Source organism: Cetorhinus maximus, chromosome 18 (assembly GCF_964194155.1).
Source record: "Cetorhinus maximus chromosome 18, sCetMax3.hap1.1, whole genome shotgun sequence".
NCBI lineage: Eukaryota > Metazoa > Chordata > Chondrichthyes > Lamniformes > Cetorhinidae > Cetorhinus > Cetorhinus maximus.
In genome coordinates, this window is record NC_135896.1 from 26,360,777 (window position 1) to 26,379,813 (window position 19,037).

Genomic DNA, 19,037 nt, shown 5'->3' on the forward strand with positions numbered 1-19,037 from the left:
TGGAGAAAAACACTGGATGCACAATTGATGGTTCAAACGGTCTGTTTCTGTGCTGCAGCATTCTACAAACTCTGAGAAACTGTACTTTTTGTGAGAGTAATTTACCAAATATAACTGTTTTGAAAAAAAATCTATTAGTGCAAGGTTAAGCCATTCCCAAAGACATTTCATTTTCAGTGCATACTTAATAGACTTGTATTGGGCAAAGGCGTATGCAGCTAAATCACCAAACATTCCAAAATGAATTGTGTTTCCCCTACTAGGTTTAAGCACTTCCATAGCTGGTCTCTTCATTAAACAAACCAATTTGGCCTCTCCAGATGACTTGAGGAAGAAAGTGCAATGTAGAGGGGCAATTTTATAAGTTGCCAGTTGCACATGCTCAGAAAATGAGAAGCATCCGATGGATTTATTTGGCTATTCTTATTTCAGATATCCATCCCCAGAAAGAGTCATATTTTGCTTTCAAATGAACCATGATGCCAAGTGCAACAGTGTTCATCTGGTTCTGAGGGCTGAATCACCAAAGGCTTAAAAAAGTCAAATATATACTGACAGGGACAACCTCAAGTAACATACAATTTGTGGAAGGTTGCTCTAGGTGACAGGTAATGATGTACTCATCCTTGCACAGGGACCTTGTAATAATTCAAACCCACTTCAAGGCTCCTTTCAGTAATACCCTTTGGGGTTTGCAGTATGAATCTTTTTTTATTGGGCCCCTTTATTTACTGATTCTTTGAACAGTACTGTTCATTTTCTTTAATGTACAGGTGCAGTGCCTGAAAACCTGCAATCTCGAGACTGAGGCCATGCCGGATTTCAGGTCAGACAGTTCGGGTCAAGCCAGGTGAGGTGGGGTCAAGGGTCACTCAGAGGGCTGGAATAGACTGGTGCGCAAGCAACAAAGGGAATAACTAGTAAGGCACCACACCTTGCCAATGGAACACTTAGCCGAATTGTCCTGGTAAATTTTTTAAAAAATTTTACTCAGTTAAACTTGAATCATGGCGCATTCTAAAAATGTTCGGTTTTCAGACAATTCGGGCCGGGGAGGGGCCATAAGACCATTAGACATAGGAGCAGAAATTAGGCCATTCAGCCCATCGAGTCTGCTTCACCATTCAATCATGGCTGATAAGTTTCTCAACCCCATTCTCCCGCCTTCTCCCCGTAACCTTTGATCCCCTTACCAATCAAGAGCCTATCTATCTCGGTCTTAAATACACCGTAAGATGTGGCGAGCCATTCAAAAGCCCATCAACTTGAGCAGGACCATAAAATTCCGCCTTTTGGACAGCCAGATTCTAGACACTATACTGTAATATTATTGATGAGGCGTTTTTAAGCAGTATTATTTTGTAGTTGTAGTTATCAGTAAACTATAGATTGAAGACTGTTCACCAAAGGAAGCTCTTTAGTAGGAAGAAAATGCTGAAAAAGCCAAATCATTTCTGCATGCATGGTGCAGCACTAAATATTGACCAGTTAGAGTTAATGTGCTGTGCGCTTATATCTATAGCAACAGTGATTCTTTTGTACTACGCACTCATCCTAAATACTGATTTGTCGTTGTTGTTAATATTATATCAGCATGGCACAATAACTCTCCTCCACTTAGCTAACGTAAATAGCTTTTAAATCCCTGTAAGAATTTCTTATGCTAGATAAGCTGTCTGCTGTTTGTTTTACAAAGCAAATTCTTGAATGATTTGACTATTTTGAGATTTTAAGAAAGAATTGAATATTGTAGTACAAAAGAAGCCTGTTGCACAGGTCAAAATATTCTAAATGTCTGGATAAAAGGCCACAAAGTACAGCTAAATAAAGGACTGTTTATGTTTAAGATTCCAGTAATGTGTGCCATCTGCAGACTTGATAGCTCTTGGATTCTTTCATCTCCAACCAATGATTTTGTTCCTCATCGCCGCTGCTGTTTTGACCCATGGAAATCCATCCAATCATTTCCTTACGCTTCATACTACGTCGGTTATATATTGAGATCATTAATGTGACTTCAGACAGCTGGAAAAGAGCAACCTGAAAGATGAAAGTCTCCTTGTAAACTGGGTTGGGCTGACCACGCCGAATGGATGTCTTGCACCGAGACATCTCCTGCCCGACTGAGTTAAGGAGAGAGAGTTTCGCATACGTGTCTGTAGAATTCCAATAAAAAAAGAACAGAAGGTTGTTTTAATTTGCACCAAATTAAGGAACAAGAGCAACACAATTTTCAAGGCCACTTGCAGTAGCATATTGTACAAATCTAAAATAAATGAGTTAACTTGTGAAACAGTCGACACAGGAATTAAGAAAAATAATAAAACCTTTGTCTGCCAGTATTGCATAGCTTAATTGCACCTAATAAATGCTTCATGCCAACTGAAGAAGCTCCTTTATTGTTCCAAAAAACATTCATTAGTGCTGTTAACTTGTTCCAACAAGTTGTTGTACATATTAAGATTGGATGTTTTCTATTGGGAAAATGTGCTGTTCATCGGCCTCAGCATGGACAGGAACCAGCCTCCTAGGGATAAGAGCTTGAACTGACAACAGCTTGAATCAGCACCAAACTCAGCCTCAAATTTCGATTAATTCCGATCCAACAGACCCAGTACTCTGAAGTGAAGGACTAAAAATCATCTTGCCATTTATTCGCAAACAGGATTATAAAAGGTACCTCACATTAATGTGAGACAACCACATATGGTCAAAATGAGGCTCGTGTGTTACCCACAGGAGGTCATGGTGATTGTGAGGGCAGGGAGGTTAATTTTCATTTCCACCACTCGGCAGTAACCTGGGGCAACAGTTCACCAATCCGGTGTCGAAAAGCCAAGTGACCAGCTCCAGCAAAATCAACACCCAGTCAGTGGATATGAAAACTACCCTCAATCTGAGGAAACTATTTGTGGAGAAACAGAAATGAAAAAAGAAAAGCAATCAACTGCAATGAGAGAGCGCAAATGGAGACGTGGTACCATTATTTTAAACAATATTTTTAGCACTGCTGCTATGTTTAACAGTGAGACTTTTAAGCTTAACAGGTGCAATATTATAATATATATATATATCCCAGCCCACCAACTAACACTGTGTGAAAATCACATAGCTTGTGTCCTGCCCATTTTCTAATGCTCTTCCTTCTAGTTCTTGTATCTTCCAGTGAGCTCCAAACATTCCAGCCTGTCTATCCTTGTTTTACACAATGTCCCCAGCAGTCTGTGTCTGCTTTTGCTTTTAACTGGTGGAATTATTATATGCATTTAAAGATTTTATTCCACTTTTCAAAAGTGACAAGTTTAAAATTCGAAGCAAACAGTTATTCGTATAAGTAACTATTTGCAATTGTCGCCATTTCACCTAAATCTTTGAGTAGGCAAAATAATAGAAAGATCACAATACTAAGAATTAATCTAATTCTCTATTAATAGTTCATTTTCCTTGAATTTCTCATCAGTATGATAATAAAATAATTACTTAGGGAAAAGGCTCTCAGGGGTCTCAAACAGGCAATGCCTTCTCAGATTTTCCAAATGGCCCCCATCATCCCTCCCCCATTCTGAGAGAATTGGCATGTTATATCCCTCAAAAAAGTCATCAGGACTTCCTGGATTTTGAACATGTCTTCAGCAGGATAGTTGATCCAACTCAGTCATTCAGTAGCAATATTTAAGTTTGAATTATTACTCCCTTCAGTTTATGTTCCTCCTCCTTCAGGTACCATGTTTTAAGAGGGTGTCGGCAACCATGGACTTCCACTGGATTGGTCCATGATTATGCTTGGCAAAGTACTGCAGTGGTTTGCCATTGCCTTCTGCTGTATACCTGACCACGCTTACCACTTGCCATTAGGCATATTGGAAGAATTTACAGGCTGATAATCAACCTATTTGGCCACATTATGAATGCACCTTCCATGCCCATCAAGTCCTGGAGTGAGACTTGAACCTACAGCTTCTGGCCCAGAGGTAAGGATGCTACCTCTGTGCCAGGAGGCCTCCTTCCTCAAGTTTATACACAACAGAATATACAACAATGTTTTGAAACATGCTTGATGCAGGCGTCTGAACTTGAAAGTGTTCCTTTTTCAGCCTGATTAAAATCTTAAGTGGAGACCCATTTTTCAAAGTGCAGAGAAGTTATTAACTTTCTCACTTGCTATGGAAGAGAAAGGTTCGATTCCCGGTCAGGTCAATGTCGGTTTATTGTATTTCTTGAAACGAGTGTTGATCACTCATTGATCAGAAGCGTTTTTATATGGAAGAGAAAGACATATTCAACTTGCTTGGCACTTTCAAAAGATGTCAAAATCATAATCAATCAGTTGTGACACACAGCAGCAGAAATCCTATAAAACAGGAACACTGAAATGGACAATGACTGACGATGAATAGGAACCTTGCTGTGCAACCCTGCTCACAGCAATAACATCATATCACCAAAGGAAGAGAGAGGACTCTGATGGGGAGGGCTCGTGGACAAAATATGATGGAGGATACATAGCTTATACATTAAGTGCAAAAACATTGATTAAGGAACTGTGCACAGGCTATAGTATCCAGATTGGTTAACACAATACCTTAATGCTGAATTGCCTCTGAGATGGAAAAGTAAATTAAAATACAATGCAATGATTTGACTGACCCATTTCTTTTTCAGTTCATGGGTGGAGCCGAAATAAGGACATGCTCCATGGGCAGGATCAAAAATTCGGATGGGTGGGGTGTGGGGTAGATGATTTTCCTGCCTGGCTGCTCATTCCCACCTACCCAACCCCATTACCCCACTTCCACAGCCAGGTTAGGGAACATGCCTCGGGGCTAGAAATTCCATCCATATATAATTCAGCTTGTTGCCCGACAGGCTAAGAAGATACCATGCCTGCTACTGGTGGAAGTTCTGTTTTGGGCCTGAGTAAGGCCTCAGCTTTTAAAAGGACTGAACTCACTGATCCCAGACGTACTGATTGAAGTCAGAGATATGGGCAGGAGGTCAGCTGTTACTTTTACAAAAAGACTTTGACCTCCTCCTGAGGTCCCCAGCATCACAGATGCCAGTCTTCAGCCCATTTGATTCACTCCACACGATATCAGGAAATGGCTGAAGGCACTGGATACTGTAAAGGCTATGGGCCTCGACAACATTCCGGCAATAGTACTGAAGGCTTGTGCTCCAGAACTAGCCGCACCCCTAACCAAGCTGTTCCAGTACGTTTATAGCACTGTTGTTTCCCCAGCGATGCGGAAAATTGCCCAGGTATGTCCTGTCCACAGACAGCCAGACAAATCTAACTCGGCCAATTACGGCCCCATCACTCTACTCTTGCTCATAGCAGAGTGATGGAAAATGTCATAGACAGTGCTATCAAGCGGCACTTACTCAGCAATAACAGCTCAGTTTGGGTTCCACTCAGCTCCTGACCTCATTACAGTCTTAGTCCAAACATGTACTAAACAGCTGAACTGAAAAAGTGAGGTGTGAGTGACTGTCCTTGACATCAAAACAGTATTTGACTGAATGACAACGAGCCCTAGCAAAACTTAAGTCAATGGGAATCAGGAGAAAAGTTTCCACTGATTGGAGTCATACTGAGCACAAAGGAAGATGGTTGTAGCTGTTGATGGTCAATCATCTTAGTTCTGGGACATCGCTGTAGGAGTTTCTCAGGGTAGTGTCCTAGGCCTAACCATCTTCAGCTGCTTCATCAATGACCTTCCCTCCATCATAAGGTCAGAAGTGGGAATGTTCGCTGATGATTGCACAATGTTCAGCGCCATTCGCAACTCCTCAGATACTGAAGCAGTCCATGTCCAAATGCAGCAAGACCTGGACAATATTCAGACTTGGGCTGACAAGTGGCAAGTAACATTCATGCCACATTAAGTGCCGGGAAATGACCATCTCCAACATGCCTGGGCTTCTGCAATGACCCTAGGCCTCAGGTGCGTGTCATACCAACAGCAGCCACCACCTCCCGAGTGGCCCTGCCATTCAATACAACTGATGGCCTCTGACTGGTCGTCATCTCTCGGCAGGCAGGACTTCTGTCCCCGGGGTTGTTCATCGCAGGGAAGGCCTGCCGTTGCCCAGTTAAGTCCCTGAGTGGCAATTAATACGGCAGGCTTTCCCTAGAAGAGGGGACATGGGGCTCTCGCCAGCTCCCCAGCCAACAAACAAGACCCCTGGCGCCTCCATTAAATACCGCCAAGGGTTTTCTCTGTGCAAGTTTCTGGATGTAATTAGTTGGGTGTGGTGGGTGGGCCTTAACTGCATTAAGAGATTTTATACATTACGGTAACCAGAGACCTTCTCTTAGAGTGACTGCAGAAACCTTGGAGTCCAATGTCACAGTAACCCCTGAAAACACAAAGCTCTGTTCTGAAAATACTCCATTTAAGCTTTTAAGAAGTATCAAATTACTGGCGTTTTAAATTGAAGATGTCTCTTTTTGTTGTCATGTTAGGATAGAAGATGCTTAATATCATAATTCAGCATCTCTCTTACTGTAGGTCATTGGGAACTTTACCTGCCTGTTCCTAAAGGCATGACACTGAATCAACCACCCATAAAATACTTCATCACAATCAGCTTAATGTTAACTATAGAGGCTCCCTGAAATCCCTTGGGTTGTGGTTCCAGTAGTTATACCGGGAACACGTTCAATGCTGCCCTCAAGGTCTGACCCCACCAAAGTTTACAGGATTAATTGGAGGGAAGCTTACTTCAATGGGATGGGCGTACACAAGCGCCAATTCAAGCACATTTCCACTATCGGCTGCCTCTGGCAACCAGGAGGTCTAGCGGTCATCCTTCCGAGGCCCCCCACCGAGCCCAGGCCAAGGTCCTGTCAACACCCTCAGCAATGAAGCAGACTTATAATCGTTATTTTAAAGAACCTTGGTCTTTGAGGGAACCCAGTAGGGTCACATTTGTCTTTTTGAAGGATGGTGCGCCCATTCACTCAGTGAAATGGACTCTACTGATGTGCAAAGCTCACTGGAGCCTGTGAAGCAGGAACTCTCATTGAAAGGAGTCTCCACCCTAGGCTCCACCTTAGTTATGAGGATTTTCCACCCTACAGGACAACCAGGAAACTCATCTAATCTCCACCATTTTGTGAGTATACTGGGATACAGGCGGAATTGAGCACCCAGGATATTTGGGCTGATATATTTTTGGAGGCTTTTGGGCATCTCCATCTTATGGCCAGCTACCACACAGCAGTCTGAATAATTATCATTGCAACAGGGGTCCCGATGATAGGCCGGAAGGCCGGCGGCGAACCCTGGCTGCATTTTTTAGGAGTCAAGCAGCTCATTAGTTGTCCTTAGGAATGCAACCACCCCCCCCACCCCCCCGCAAACCCCCACCATCCCAGGAGCTTCTGACCAATCGGAAGGTCAGCTGCACCTGGAAGAAGAGGACGTCATGCAAGGACGCTGCCCTCTCAACCAGGTAAGTGGGGTCTGGGGGCGCTGGGACCAGTTAGTCAGGTGGTGGGGTGGAGGGGGTGTTGGTGAGGAAAGAGTGTGGGTGGCTGTGAAGGGAGACATTGCTGCCGGGGAGCCCCCAGAGTGCCAAAATAGGAGGGCTCCCTCCACCCCCAAGCCCACTGGGAGGCCGCCAGAGTTCACCAAGCGGTCTCCCCATGCAGCGAAGGGCCCACCTGCCGCTGGTAAAATGCCAGTTCTGGCAGAAAGAGTCCCTTAATTGGCCACTTAAGTAACTCAGTTGGCTTCTGGGTGGGAGGAGCGTGCTCCATCTTCCCTGCTGCTGGTAAAACGCTGGGTCAAAGTCCTGGAACTCCCTCCCTAACAGCACTGCAGGTGTACCTACACCACAGGGACTGCAGCAGTTTGAGAAAGCAGCTCACCACCACCTTCTCGAATTCAATTAGGGGTGGGCAATAAATGCTGGCCTAGCCAGTGATGGCTACATCCCATAAACGAATATAAAAAGAATTGCAATGGGATGACACTGGACACTGCAGCTCCACCCCCTCCCCTCACCATTTTATGGCCTCTACCCCCACCCCCCAGCCCATTTCTAGAGGGCTGCTGCTAAAATCCTGCCCCATGACATAGCAATGACAACTCCTCTCATCTGAATCTTCCCCCCTTTCAGAAGCCAACAATGTGGCCTCCCCCAATTAATGCTTCTCTCTGATGCGGCTCAGATTTTTCTTTATTATTCTTTAATGGGATGTGGATGTCTCTGACGGGGCCAGCATTTGTTGCCCATTCCTCATTGCTCTTGAACTGAACAGCTTGCTAGGCCATTTCAGAGGGCGGTTAAGAGTCACGCACATTACAGTGGATCTGGAGTCACAGGTAGGCCAGAGCGTGAAGGACAGCAGGTTTCCTTCCCTAAGATGGGTTTTTACAACAATCGATAATGGTGCCATGGGAACCAATGTCCTTCACTACTGTTAACATCGCATTGTGGAGCACACCCACACTCCTCCACAGTACATGGGCTTCTGCAAATGTTGAAAATGTTCCATTGAAGAGCTGTAACTTCTGATGTGCTGGCAATGAACCAGATTCAGGCAAACTGCACAATGGTTTAATGTAAAGCAAGTTTCAGAATGCAGTGATAAAAACTCTACAGACAATACACTGGCACTGGATTCATTTCAGTGGATCTTTTCTCTTGCTGTTTCACAATATCTCAATGTCATTCTAGCCTTGTTTGATCAAACAAACACCTACAAACTAGACTGCCAACTCTCGTAAGTACTAATTTCTTTGAAAGGATAGCAATAGAAAAATATTTTCAAAACATTTGATCCAGGGTTCTATCATGGATTTTTTCTCTTGGGGGGTCATGAGTCTTTGGAACTCTCTTCCTCAAAAGGCAGAAGAAGCAGCCTTTGAATATTTTAAAGGCAGCGGTAGATAGATTCTTGATAAGCAAGGTTATAGTGGGTAGATGGGAAGGTGGGAGTTGAGGTTACAATTAGATCGGCCATGATCTTATGGGATCGCAGAGCAGGCTCGAGAGGCCAAGTGGCCTACTCCTGCTCCTAATTCGTGTGTTCATATGTTCGAATATCATTTATCTATCAACCGTTTTCGTTTCACCATTTAAAAGGGGAAGGGAAGTCTGAGGAGGGTACTTTACACTCAGAGTACTCCCCTAGACATTCCTTCTACTTTACAAAAGAAGATAAGAGTTCTCCCTGAAGCAGGGTCTCCTCCCCCGATAGGCTGTAGTGGTGACACATTCTGGGGAGTTTTCTGAAGAAAGCTTTTGTAATCAGTAGGAATTTTGAGACCTGCTCTAAATCCTGCCAATCCCCTGGAAACTATGGACAGAATTTTATAGCACCTGCCACAGGTTTGCAGGTGGTGGGGCGGGGGGGGGGGCTGTAAAATTCCTCAGATGGCCTTCAGTGTCTAAGCGAGGGGACACGGGGCACCTCGACCTCCCTCCAAGTGCCCCTTCTCCTCAAGGTGTCAGGCAGGGGCCCTCGGGCACCCAAAAAGAGGATGGCCATCAGCTGGACTCTCCGGGGCCATTAATCCAGGAGACTCCATGAGTGCCCAGCCAAACCCAATCCCTGCTGCCTGTGACCTCATCAGGCCGAGGAGGGTACACCTGCCCCACAGCAGGAGACGCACAGCAGGCCGGGGCCCTCCAGGCCTCTGGCCTCCGGAGGACGCCTGCCAAGTCATCTCAGGCAACAGATCATGGTGGCCACCAGGCTGCTTCCAACTCTGATGTGGATGTCAGGGCTACACCTAGACATAGTGGTAGGTTTAGTAAAATTAAGTACTACTGAGAGGACAAGGGTGGCATGGGTGTTCACTCAGTGTGTGTATCATACACCTTTGTAAATACAGATTGATTTCATGATAATGGTCTCAGTATGTGAATGCCTCTTGCATATGAATCTATGTGCCCTCGTACTGTGAGGGTAACCCAAGCTCCCACTCTGTGGTTGCCTCCCTTTGTGTCCCTCAGATTCAGGCTAGGTTTAGCAGACTCATGTTAGTCACTCGCCCCTTGTGTTGTGTAAGGGAGATGTGACAAGCCATATCCTGGAAGTGAATGTGCATCGAGATTTGAGCCTTGAAACCTTGCAACACACCATAGAATTATGCGTATTGGAGGGTTAAATCTAATCTGAGCTGTGTTCATTCTGAGTGTGACCTGGAGCCATTATGGTCTCTACAACCATGTGTAAATCTCTGTGGCCGCCAAAAGTATCTCCTTTAGGTGGCAATGACAGGACGATGTACAGCTGACGCAGGGTTTGCGCTGGTGCCTTTCACCTCGCACCCCGGCTACATGGGTACTGACCTTTCCAAGAATGAAGCCTTTGCCATCCTTGAGGGTTACAAGTTTTAGGCCGAATGCTGACCCTGCTTGTGATGTCACTGCTTATAAAGGCCTTTCCGATCGCTGGCATGGCGCTAAGGGACAGTGGAAATGTGCTCAGGTCCCCTTGCCTGGACCTTACTCCTGCTGGAACCTTGTGGCTATCAGAGTGTCACGGGCATGACTTCCGTGTCGTGCCGCTGTGATAGCATCCCCACATGGAAGCTGACCACCATCGCCCTCCTCAGGTTCCTGCCCTTCCAAATCCTCCTCATCCGAGGAAATCTTACCCTCCTCTATGTCTCCCTCTGGCAAGTGATCTCCCCTTTGAAGCACCAGGTTGTGCAGGGCACAACAGACCACGATGGTGCAGGACACCTTCTGTGGAGGGTACTTCGCAGTGCCGTCTGAGTGGTCCAAACATCAGAAGCGTATCTTCAGGATGCCAACAGTTTGGTCAATGATGGAACTTGTGGCACAGTGCGCCATGTTGTATCTCTCCTCTGAGGAACTCTAAGGGTGACACACGTGTATGATGAGCCATCACTTCAGCGGGTACCCCTTATCACCCAGCAGCCAGCCCTGTAAGTGCCATGGTCTCTCAAGTGTCTGTGGCACCTGGGAGTGACTCAGAATGTAGGAGTCGTGGAAACTCCCAGGGTCCTGGCATAAACATGCATGATGTGCTTCTGATGATCGTACACTAGCTGAACGTTGAGGCTGTGGAACCCTTTCCTATTAATAAAGATGAGGAGCTGCTGCCGGGGAACTCTTAGAGCAGCATGTACATAATGGATTGCACCTTGTACTCTAGGGAAGCTGGAGACCAGTACAAATCCCAGAAATCTAGCAGCTTTGCTAGCTTCATCTGTTGTGAACTTTATATAATGATGTGCCTTACTGTATAGAGCATCCATCACCTCCTTTATACATTTATGCGTTGAGGACTGAGAGAGGCCACATAGGTTCCCAGTGGATCCCTGGAATGAGCTGCTTGTAAAAAAAATTGAATGCAGATTAAAGGCAGTCCTGGGGCTTTGCAGCACCCAGTTTATACAGCCCTGCCTGCGCTCCACAGCACCCAGTTTATACAGCCCTGCCTGCGCTCCACAGCACCCAGTTTATACAGCCCTGCCTGCGCTCCACAGCACCCAGTTTATACAGCCCTGCCTGCGCTCCACAGCACCCAGTTTATACAGCCCTGCCTGCGCTCCACAGCACCCAGTATATACAGACCTGCCTGCGCTCCACAGCACCCAGTTTATACAGCCCTGCCTGCGCTCCGCAGCACCCAGTTTATACAGCCCTGCCTGCGCTCCACAGCACCCAGTTTATACAGCCCTGCCTGCGCTCCACAGCACCCAGTTTATACAGCCCTGCCTGCGCTCCACAGCACCCAGTTTATACAGCCCTGCCTGCGCTCCACAGCACCCAGTTTATACAGCCCTGCCTGCGCTCCACAGCACCCAGTATATACAGACCTGCCTGCGCTCCACAGCACCCAGTTTATACAGCCCTGCCTGCGCTCCGCAGCACCCAGTTTATACAGCCCTGCCTGCGCTCCACAGCACCCAGTTTATACAGCCCTGCCTGCCAACCCCACCAGTCCTGCCTGAGAGAACAGCATTGGCAGCGATGATGAGTTGGAGCAGTGGCGAGAGAGTGCAGCAGCGCTGTTGACGGTAGGCTTACAATGTTGTACGCACCTCGAAGTCACAAGTGAAGTGAAGGTGGGCAGGTGCACACCACTTATACCCAATCGTGATTCAGTCTGGTCTAATTTCCTGCTGGCGTGACATGTAATTAGGAGGGAGAACATGATTCCGGAGAGTTGCGTTTTTAATGAGCATTCGTGATATGTTAATGTATGCAAATGGGGTTTCCAACATGGATCAGTGGGTAAGTCAACCAGCAATTCATCGGCTACAAGGACTGCAGCAGTTCAAGAAGGCGGCTCACCACCACCTTCTCAAGGGCAATTAAGGATGGGCAATAAATGCTGGCCTAGCCAGTGACGCCCACATCCTGTGAAGGTGCTGAGGGGAAAGTTCCAACTTCTTTTCCCGCTGGTGGAAATCCAACTTTTGGCCTCACTCTGAATTACCGCTCGTGCCTGCCACGATTCACCCTGCCGGCAGGCCTGGAAAATTCTGCCCTGTATCACCATTCCTTCATTATCGCTGGATCAAAATCCTGGAACTCCCTCCCTAACAGCACTGTGGGTGTACCTACACCACACGGACTGCAGCGGTTCAAGAAGGCAGCTCACCACCACCTTCTCCAGGGCAATTAGGGATGGGCAATAAATGCTGGCCCAGCCAGCGACGCCCACATCCCGTGAAAGAATTTTTAAAATGCTGCCTTTAAGCACCCCAGCCCAATAGCCATTTTGTTGTGATGTTGTAACCAAGTTTCTGTTATTAGTATGATCTTGTGCTTGTTAACAAGGAACGGCAGCAATAATTCCTTCATTTATATGGAACTTCCCCGCCTTCTAATGTCAGCGATAATGTCTAAAGTCAGTGTCTATGGCTAATGAATAATTATGTTCATATGCATTATATAAAGATGCCCATTTAATATAAAGCTGTCACAATTACAGCCAATTAAAGAATAATCTGCCCAATTTGTCCCAGTAGCTGGGCAGGACTCTTGAGATTATGAGGCAAGCTGCTCCTCAAGAAAATAAAAACTGATACAGTACATCTCAGCCCATGGCACAATGTCACTTGTTGGTCGAACATTGATAGAGAAACCAGGGACAAAACTGCACCTTTGTCACCCATCCACAACAACTGGCAAAAAAAGGACTGCGCTCATCAAGGATGCAGGATTTTAAACAACCCCTATCAATGTGAAATGAAATTGAAAATTCCCAAACTGAACCAAACTAACATAAGAGAGTATGATTACCTCTGGGGTACCTTCTAGAAAACCAAGTTCATGTGTTTCTTGTAGGTATGAATATTAAAGTCTTCACTGAGTCAATTTAAATCCAACTAACAGGTAAAGTACATGCCTAACCCGTCCTACGGAATTAGTGGTAGTCTGTCATGGTGGATTGAGAACTCGCTGACTGTCCATAGGCCGGAAATGGCTGAGGATGGATTTGGATGTGATTAAAGACCAATTGCCAGTGGCATCCTGCAGGGGTCAGTGTTAGGACCTTTGCTATTTACTATTTTATTAATGATGGGGTGGTGGGTAATGATCTGAAAGTTTGAGACAATATCAAGAGCTGTGCGAGAGTTGGCTTTTAGCATGCTTAACTGCTGTAAGCAGAGCAAGATGTACTTGCGTTTGGCAAACAATATTTAACTTTGAAGAGTTTAGCGCCAAGCATGTGGGAAAGTCAAATGCGAAACATGCAAACACACTACAGGGAGTAGAATTAAAGCCAGCGGTAATAGAAGGAGATCTGCATATTTTAGTGCCAACCAGTTTCAGATGGTCTATGGCCAATGCTGTGTAGCTATAGCTAAATCAAACAGGGCTCTAGGGGTGTATTCACAGGGCAATTTGCCATAATACAAAGCATGCAAATATGTCCTTATACATGACCTTGGTTAGGCCCAAGTTAGAATACTGTATCAAATGTTGGTCTCCTAACATAGCAGGGGGTATTGAGGCTTTGGAAAAAGTGCAGACGAGGGCCACTCGACAAATTCCAGGTTTAAAACATCTTAGCTCAATGAGCTGGGCCTTTACTTTTAAAAAGAAGTGTAGACTCCTGCGTTGTTTGATTGACGTTTTACGACAATAACGAGATTAGACTGTGTTTATTGGGCCAATTAGTCCAACTGATAGATTAAAGAGTGCTCGGGGTCACAGTTGCAGGTTGCGCAAGAGCAGAATTACATTGGATGTTTGCCGGTTCATCGTTTCCCAGAGAGTAATGGAGATGTGCAACAGGTTGCTGACTCATACAGTGAGCACTGATTTGCGGAATTCACTCAAGCAATAGCTGGTGCAGAGATCACTTTGAAAAGGAGATAGGTATCCTGCAACAGAAAGGCCATTGTGATTGTCTGGGCCAAGAGTGGGGGAGGGATGGGAGAGGGAAAACAGAGGAATTTTCCATTTCTCTACCCTTAATTGGCCTGGGCAGTGGGTGGAGAGTCCACGTGTTATGATGCCTCAGACACCATTCAGAATGGATGGTATCGCAGAATCACAACATCTTTACTGTGCAGAAGGAGGCCATTTGGCCCATCAAGTCTGCACTGGCTCTCTGAAAGAAAAAGCCCCACCCCCCCTGCCTTATCCCTGTAACCTGCACATTCTCTCTTATTGCAGGTAGCAATCCAATTCCCTTTTGAATACCTCGATCGAATCTGCCTCCACCGCCCTTTCAGGTTTAATGGTTTTTTTCTTGTCTTCCATTTTCAGACGTTCATATGCAGCCAAACTCCACTACACGGTCTTGGGAGGAAAGTTTACTCATAGGGAATGTACATGTGCATGTTCTTGAAGGGAAATTGGGGAACTGTGACAAATTATGGAGAAACAAGCATTTCATCTAAATATACCACGACTGCTCTTTTGTAATGAACATTAATTTCACTAACCAGGCGGTCTGTTCAGAGCCAAGTTTCGGAAGTGACTGCCTTTGATTACTTCAACAGAAAGTCTTCCTGTTGTGGCATTGTAAGATAATCCAACTAGTAGTTCTGGAGTTCCGCCATGTGAAAGCGATTGTGTAGATGAAGCACTGTCGCTGTGAGAGATGGCAGACAGGCTGATCTGTGAATCTCCACTCTGTAGGGCATCAAAACATTACCTTTAACCCGAGATACTAAACAAACATTTCTCCAAGCACGATGGTCTAATCTTTTAAAAGGTGAGCAGAAATAGCTTCACGGTGATTAAATATAGGATGGTGTTCAGTCTACAGTGGATTCTAAGGTAGTAACACAGGTGACGTGATTTATCAATGCAATATCTGCACCAAAGATAAGTTTCCTATCTAGGAGTACAAGGCATTCACAGGAGTATATCTCAGGAAATTGTGGGTGTGTAGATTGTGATTTTCCATCTCCTTTAAAGAACACTGTAATGCGCAGGAAGGAAAGTCTTAAAAAAAATCATCCCATTAACAGGAACTACTGAATATCCTGTGGCAGAGCCCGCCATTCTCTTCTTAACCAACTTTGTTATCTTTGTGTTGCTGTTTCGGTTCTCTGGGTCTCCTTGTCTGCTCAGATCTCCCTTTTTAAAATATTTTTCTTTTATCTCTAATTGTTCTTTTTGTTGTTTCTGCCTTCTTTTCTTTCCCCCCAGTTGCAAAGTAGATAATGGTGTGAAGTGTTGGGAAAGGAGCCACTGAGGGCTGCAGGTTCCACTTCCTAATAGGCAAAATAGGAATTACAGTTCCTGGCAGTTCCCTTCTCATTCTCTCCCTCCTCCTTCACCCTCATCGCAATCTGGACCGATTCAGTTACCCACTATTTTACCCCCTTATTTACCCCCTTATTTTTTAAACTGGTCCCTCACACACATTGCTATCCCCACTCATCTATTCACACTCATTCTCATCGTTATTCCTACTTCTTCTAATTTGACCTGCTAAAACTGCTGTTTTTTCCCCTCCACCTCACTCTGTTTTCATTAACTTCATCCCATGTTCACTTCCCTTTTGCTTCTCCCAAAAGTGGGAAAAGGCCAGGCAGAAAAATTACTCTTTTTCATTCAATTCAACTGCTCTTACCTTTCCATCAGCAAATACCCTCAGGGATTTTGTTTGTTTTCAACACCCATCTGTTTTTTTTTTAAAAAACTCAAATTAAGATGAGGTTAGACACTCTTTCTCCCACAATGAAGTGTCAATAAATAAATAGTTACGTTTTCTATCAAGAAAATACTGGTTTAATAAGTGGATAATTTCCATTTGCTTCAAAAAGAAATAGTTGTAAATTGATCCAAATTAGGATGAAGATATCTTAGCTTAAAATGCTTTCTGGTGTTTATGAAACACAAGACAGCAACAGCTATGTAATCAGTACAGTCTGTAATTTTTTCTCACTTTCACACATATGCACACACTGCTTCTTTAAAAATAATGAAATAAGAACCCCATCTGGGAAAAAAATGCTTTTGAAATTTGACCTCTAGCTTTTATTTCAAATCGATTGAGCAGAAGCTGCTCTATGTGTAAGGATAATATCTCAGCAGTTCTGTGGAATAATTATGATGTATCTTGAAAATTTAAATGTACATGCTCAGACTGCCTGCACCATCTACATTCAGCTAAAAAAAAATCAAGAAAAGACCAAGTTTTTAAGAGAATCAGAGGCCTTTCAATGAAATCTTTAAGAAAAACTTTCGGAAGCACAAAAGAGAATTCAATCTTGTCATTTTGATATATACCATCTTCTATTTTTTTTGTTTAAAATCATATTTTGGACATCAGAAATTTCAGTTGCTAAGAAATAAATGGGGGATGAAAATCTTTTTTCTGAAAACATTCTGTGGGGATGTTGATTCTGGGGCAAATAGATGATCCCATGTGGTGATGTAAGACGGCAGGTCAAAAAGTTCGCACTGAAAGTTGGGGTGCCACCTACTGGTGTTACAGCGAAATGTCACAGGTAAGTGTTAAAGGCAACAGTGAAAATTTTAACTCAGATCGTCATGGGAAATATTTAAATAACAATTCTCAATGAAGCACACACCTGGGTAGGAATATGAAAATACTTCTACCGTAATTCAACTTTTCAGTGTTATCTGCATAAAAGTGTCAATCCCACCCAATCAGCAATTTTGCAACTGTTAAACAAATAAATTTCAATTTGTTGTCTAGATTGTACTTAGAGGCCCTTCCTTCTGGACAATTATTCTCTGTGCAATATTTTAAATAGAGAAAAACATTTTTAAAAAACCTTAAAAATGCCAACAGGCTATGTGTATGCGGCCATATGCCACCTTCCCTCCTCATTCTCTCCAGAAAATACATCTGTTATAGGATACAGTTAAATGGTTAACATGTCCCTCATTTCTAACCTACCAGCTTTGCTGCCCACTCCAAATTCAACAAATGGCACATCAGGAAAGTTGCACCAACAAAAAGACTATTTTGGACAAAAGAAAGGGTACTAACTGCTGGCAGTTTGGATGGAGCAGATTTACTACAACTATTGAATTTATCAATTCAACATCGTTGGCAATATAACTGCAGGGGGAGATGAAGAGAATTTCTCTTTTGCACAGTGAGTCGTTATAATCAGGAACGCACTGATGGAAGCAAATTCAGCAGTAACTTGGAAAGGAACTTGGATGAACGCTTGAAAAGGAAAAACTTGAAGCACCATGGAGAAAGAGGAGAGTGGAACTAACTGACAGCTCTTTCAAAGAGCCACACAGATATAATGGGCCAAATGATCTACTTCTGCGCTGGACGGTCTGATGCTGCAATCTCTCACTGATTAAGTTTCAGCAATGTGGAACTTTCCATTCATTCATCATTATTGTACTTACAGTCATGTTACTCCTTGGCTCCAGGAGTAGGGACACTTCCATTTCTCCCTCTTGGTTCAGATTCCTGAGGTAAAACAGCTTCTCCCCCATCATTCTCACTCGGTTCATCTTCTTCACTGCATACAGGCGGAATCGGACAGCATAATTATGCAGCTCCTCCGGCTCCAACTTGTTAAACCTAAAAGTCTCATTAAAGACTGGCGTAGGTCCTCGCTGAACGTTGGTTTTTGAACGTTGCTTCTTGTCAGGAAGGAGGACAGCATGTACCTGCCATAAATTAGCCCCACTGCGGTCCTTATCTGGGATGTTTTTAGCTGTAACTATCGTAACTGCCAGTTTGTGGTTGGACGGTTTGTAATTGAATGTGAGGTACAGGTCTCCACATTTTGAAATTGGTTCAGCCGGGCCCTGTTGCTGAGGAACTGTCGGCTTTCCGTCTGCCTCCTAAAGACGATCAGAGTCTTTGGGTTAATGTACATTTCAGTTAGAAAACTGCGGACATTCTGGCACGCTGTGAAATTGCTTCAGCACTTATTATTTTTAGTCATTTTTATTATAACTCACTATATGTGGCTTTACAGAATTATTATTTGTCATTTTTGCTCCTTTATTTTGAAGCGCTAAAAATATGGAACATGCAAGTGCACCAAATCATGAGGTGTGAGGAAGATTCAAGATTTGTTCCTTAATCAGTACTGGGTTAGGCAATTCAATCAGTGTGACAGTGGAGATGCTGCAAATGGCCTCCCAGGCAAACAACAAACAAAAGGTCAGTGCCCAGCGGACCCAGGCTGAAAAATGGGTGCGTATACATGCTGGATTTGGTAGCCTGCCAACTGCCTAAGCGTTCACATGAAGGATGGCTACATGGGCAGGATGAGAGGGGCCAGCCAGTGTCTGTGCACAAGGCAGCACCTTCTGAGGAGGACCCAGGGATGGGGAGGCAAAAAGCAGTGATTGAAAGAGTTCTGACAAAGCTAATGGTGCAGGACTTGACTTTCATTTGCAAACAGTGAACAACTGGATAGAGTAAAGCTAATAAAATAGGAAGCGGGCGAAAACAAATAACTGATACTCAGGAAGTAATGAACTGGGAAAGTGTTGAAAAGCAACTTACATTAATAATACATGCAGGGAACCTTGAACAGGGTTAAAAACTGGAATTAGAGTGCTGGAACACATTGTTCCTGTGACCCTTTGCAACAGTCAATGAGAGGAAGCCTTCATTTCATTTTCTT

At 44.4% G+C, this 19,037-nt stretch overlaps 1 protein-coding gene across 6 annotated transcripts in view; it reads right to left on the bottom strand.

The window, feature by feature from the left end:
* Nucleotides 1-1,112: 1,112 nt before the first annotated feature.
* Nucleotides 1,113-19,037, bottom strand: part of LOC144693003 (synaptotagmin-16-like) — a 188,617-nt gene continuing 170,692 nt past the window's right edge. For all 6 annotated transcript variants that reach the window (XM_078562249.1, XM_078562247.1, XM_078562243.1 and 3 more), the window contains 3 exons: nucleotides 17,800-18,243; nucleotides 14,895-15,084; nucleotides 1,113-2,156 (listed from right to left, as the gene is read on the bottom strand). In XM_078562249.1, coding sequence (XP_078418375.1) covers nucleotides 1,843-2,156; nucleotides 14,895-15,084; nucleotides 17,800-18,243 — 948 coding nt within the window. In that variant the 3' untranslated portion in view covers nucleotides 1,113-1,842. The remainder of the gene's footprint in view (nucleotides 2,157-14,894; nucleotides 15,085-17,799; nucleotides 18,244-19,037) is intronic.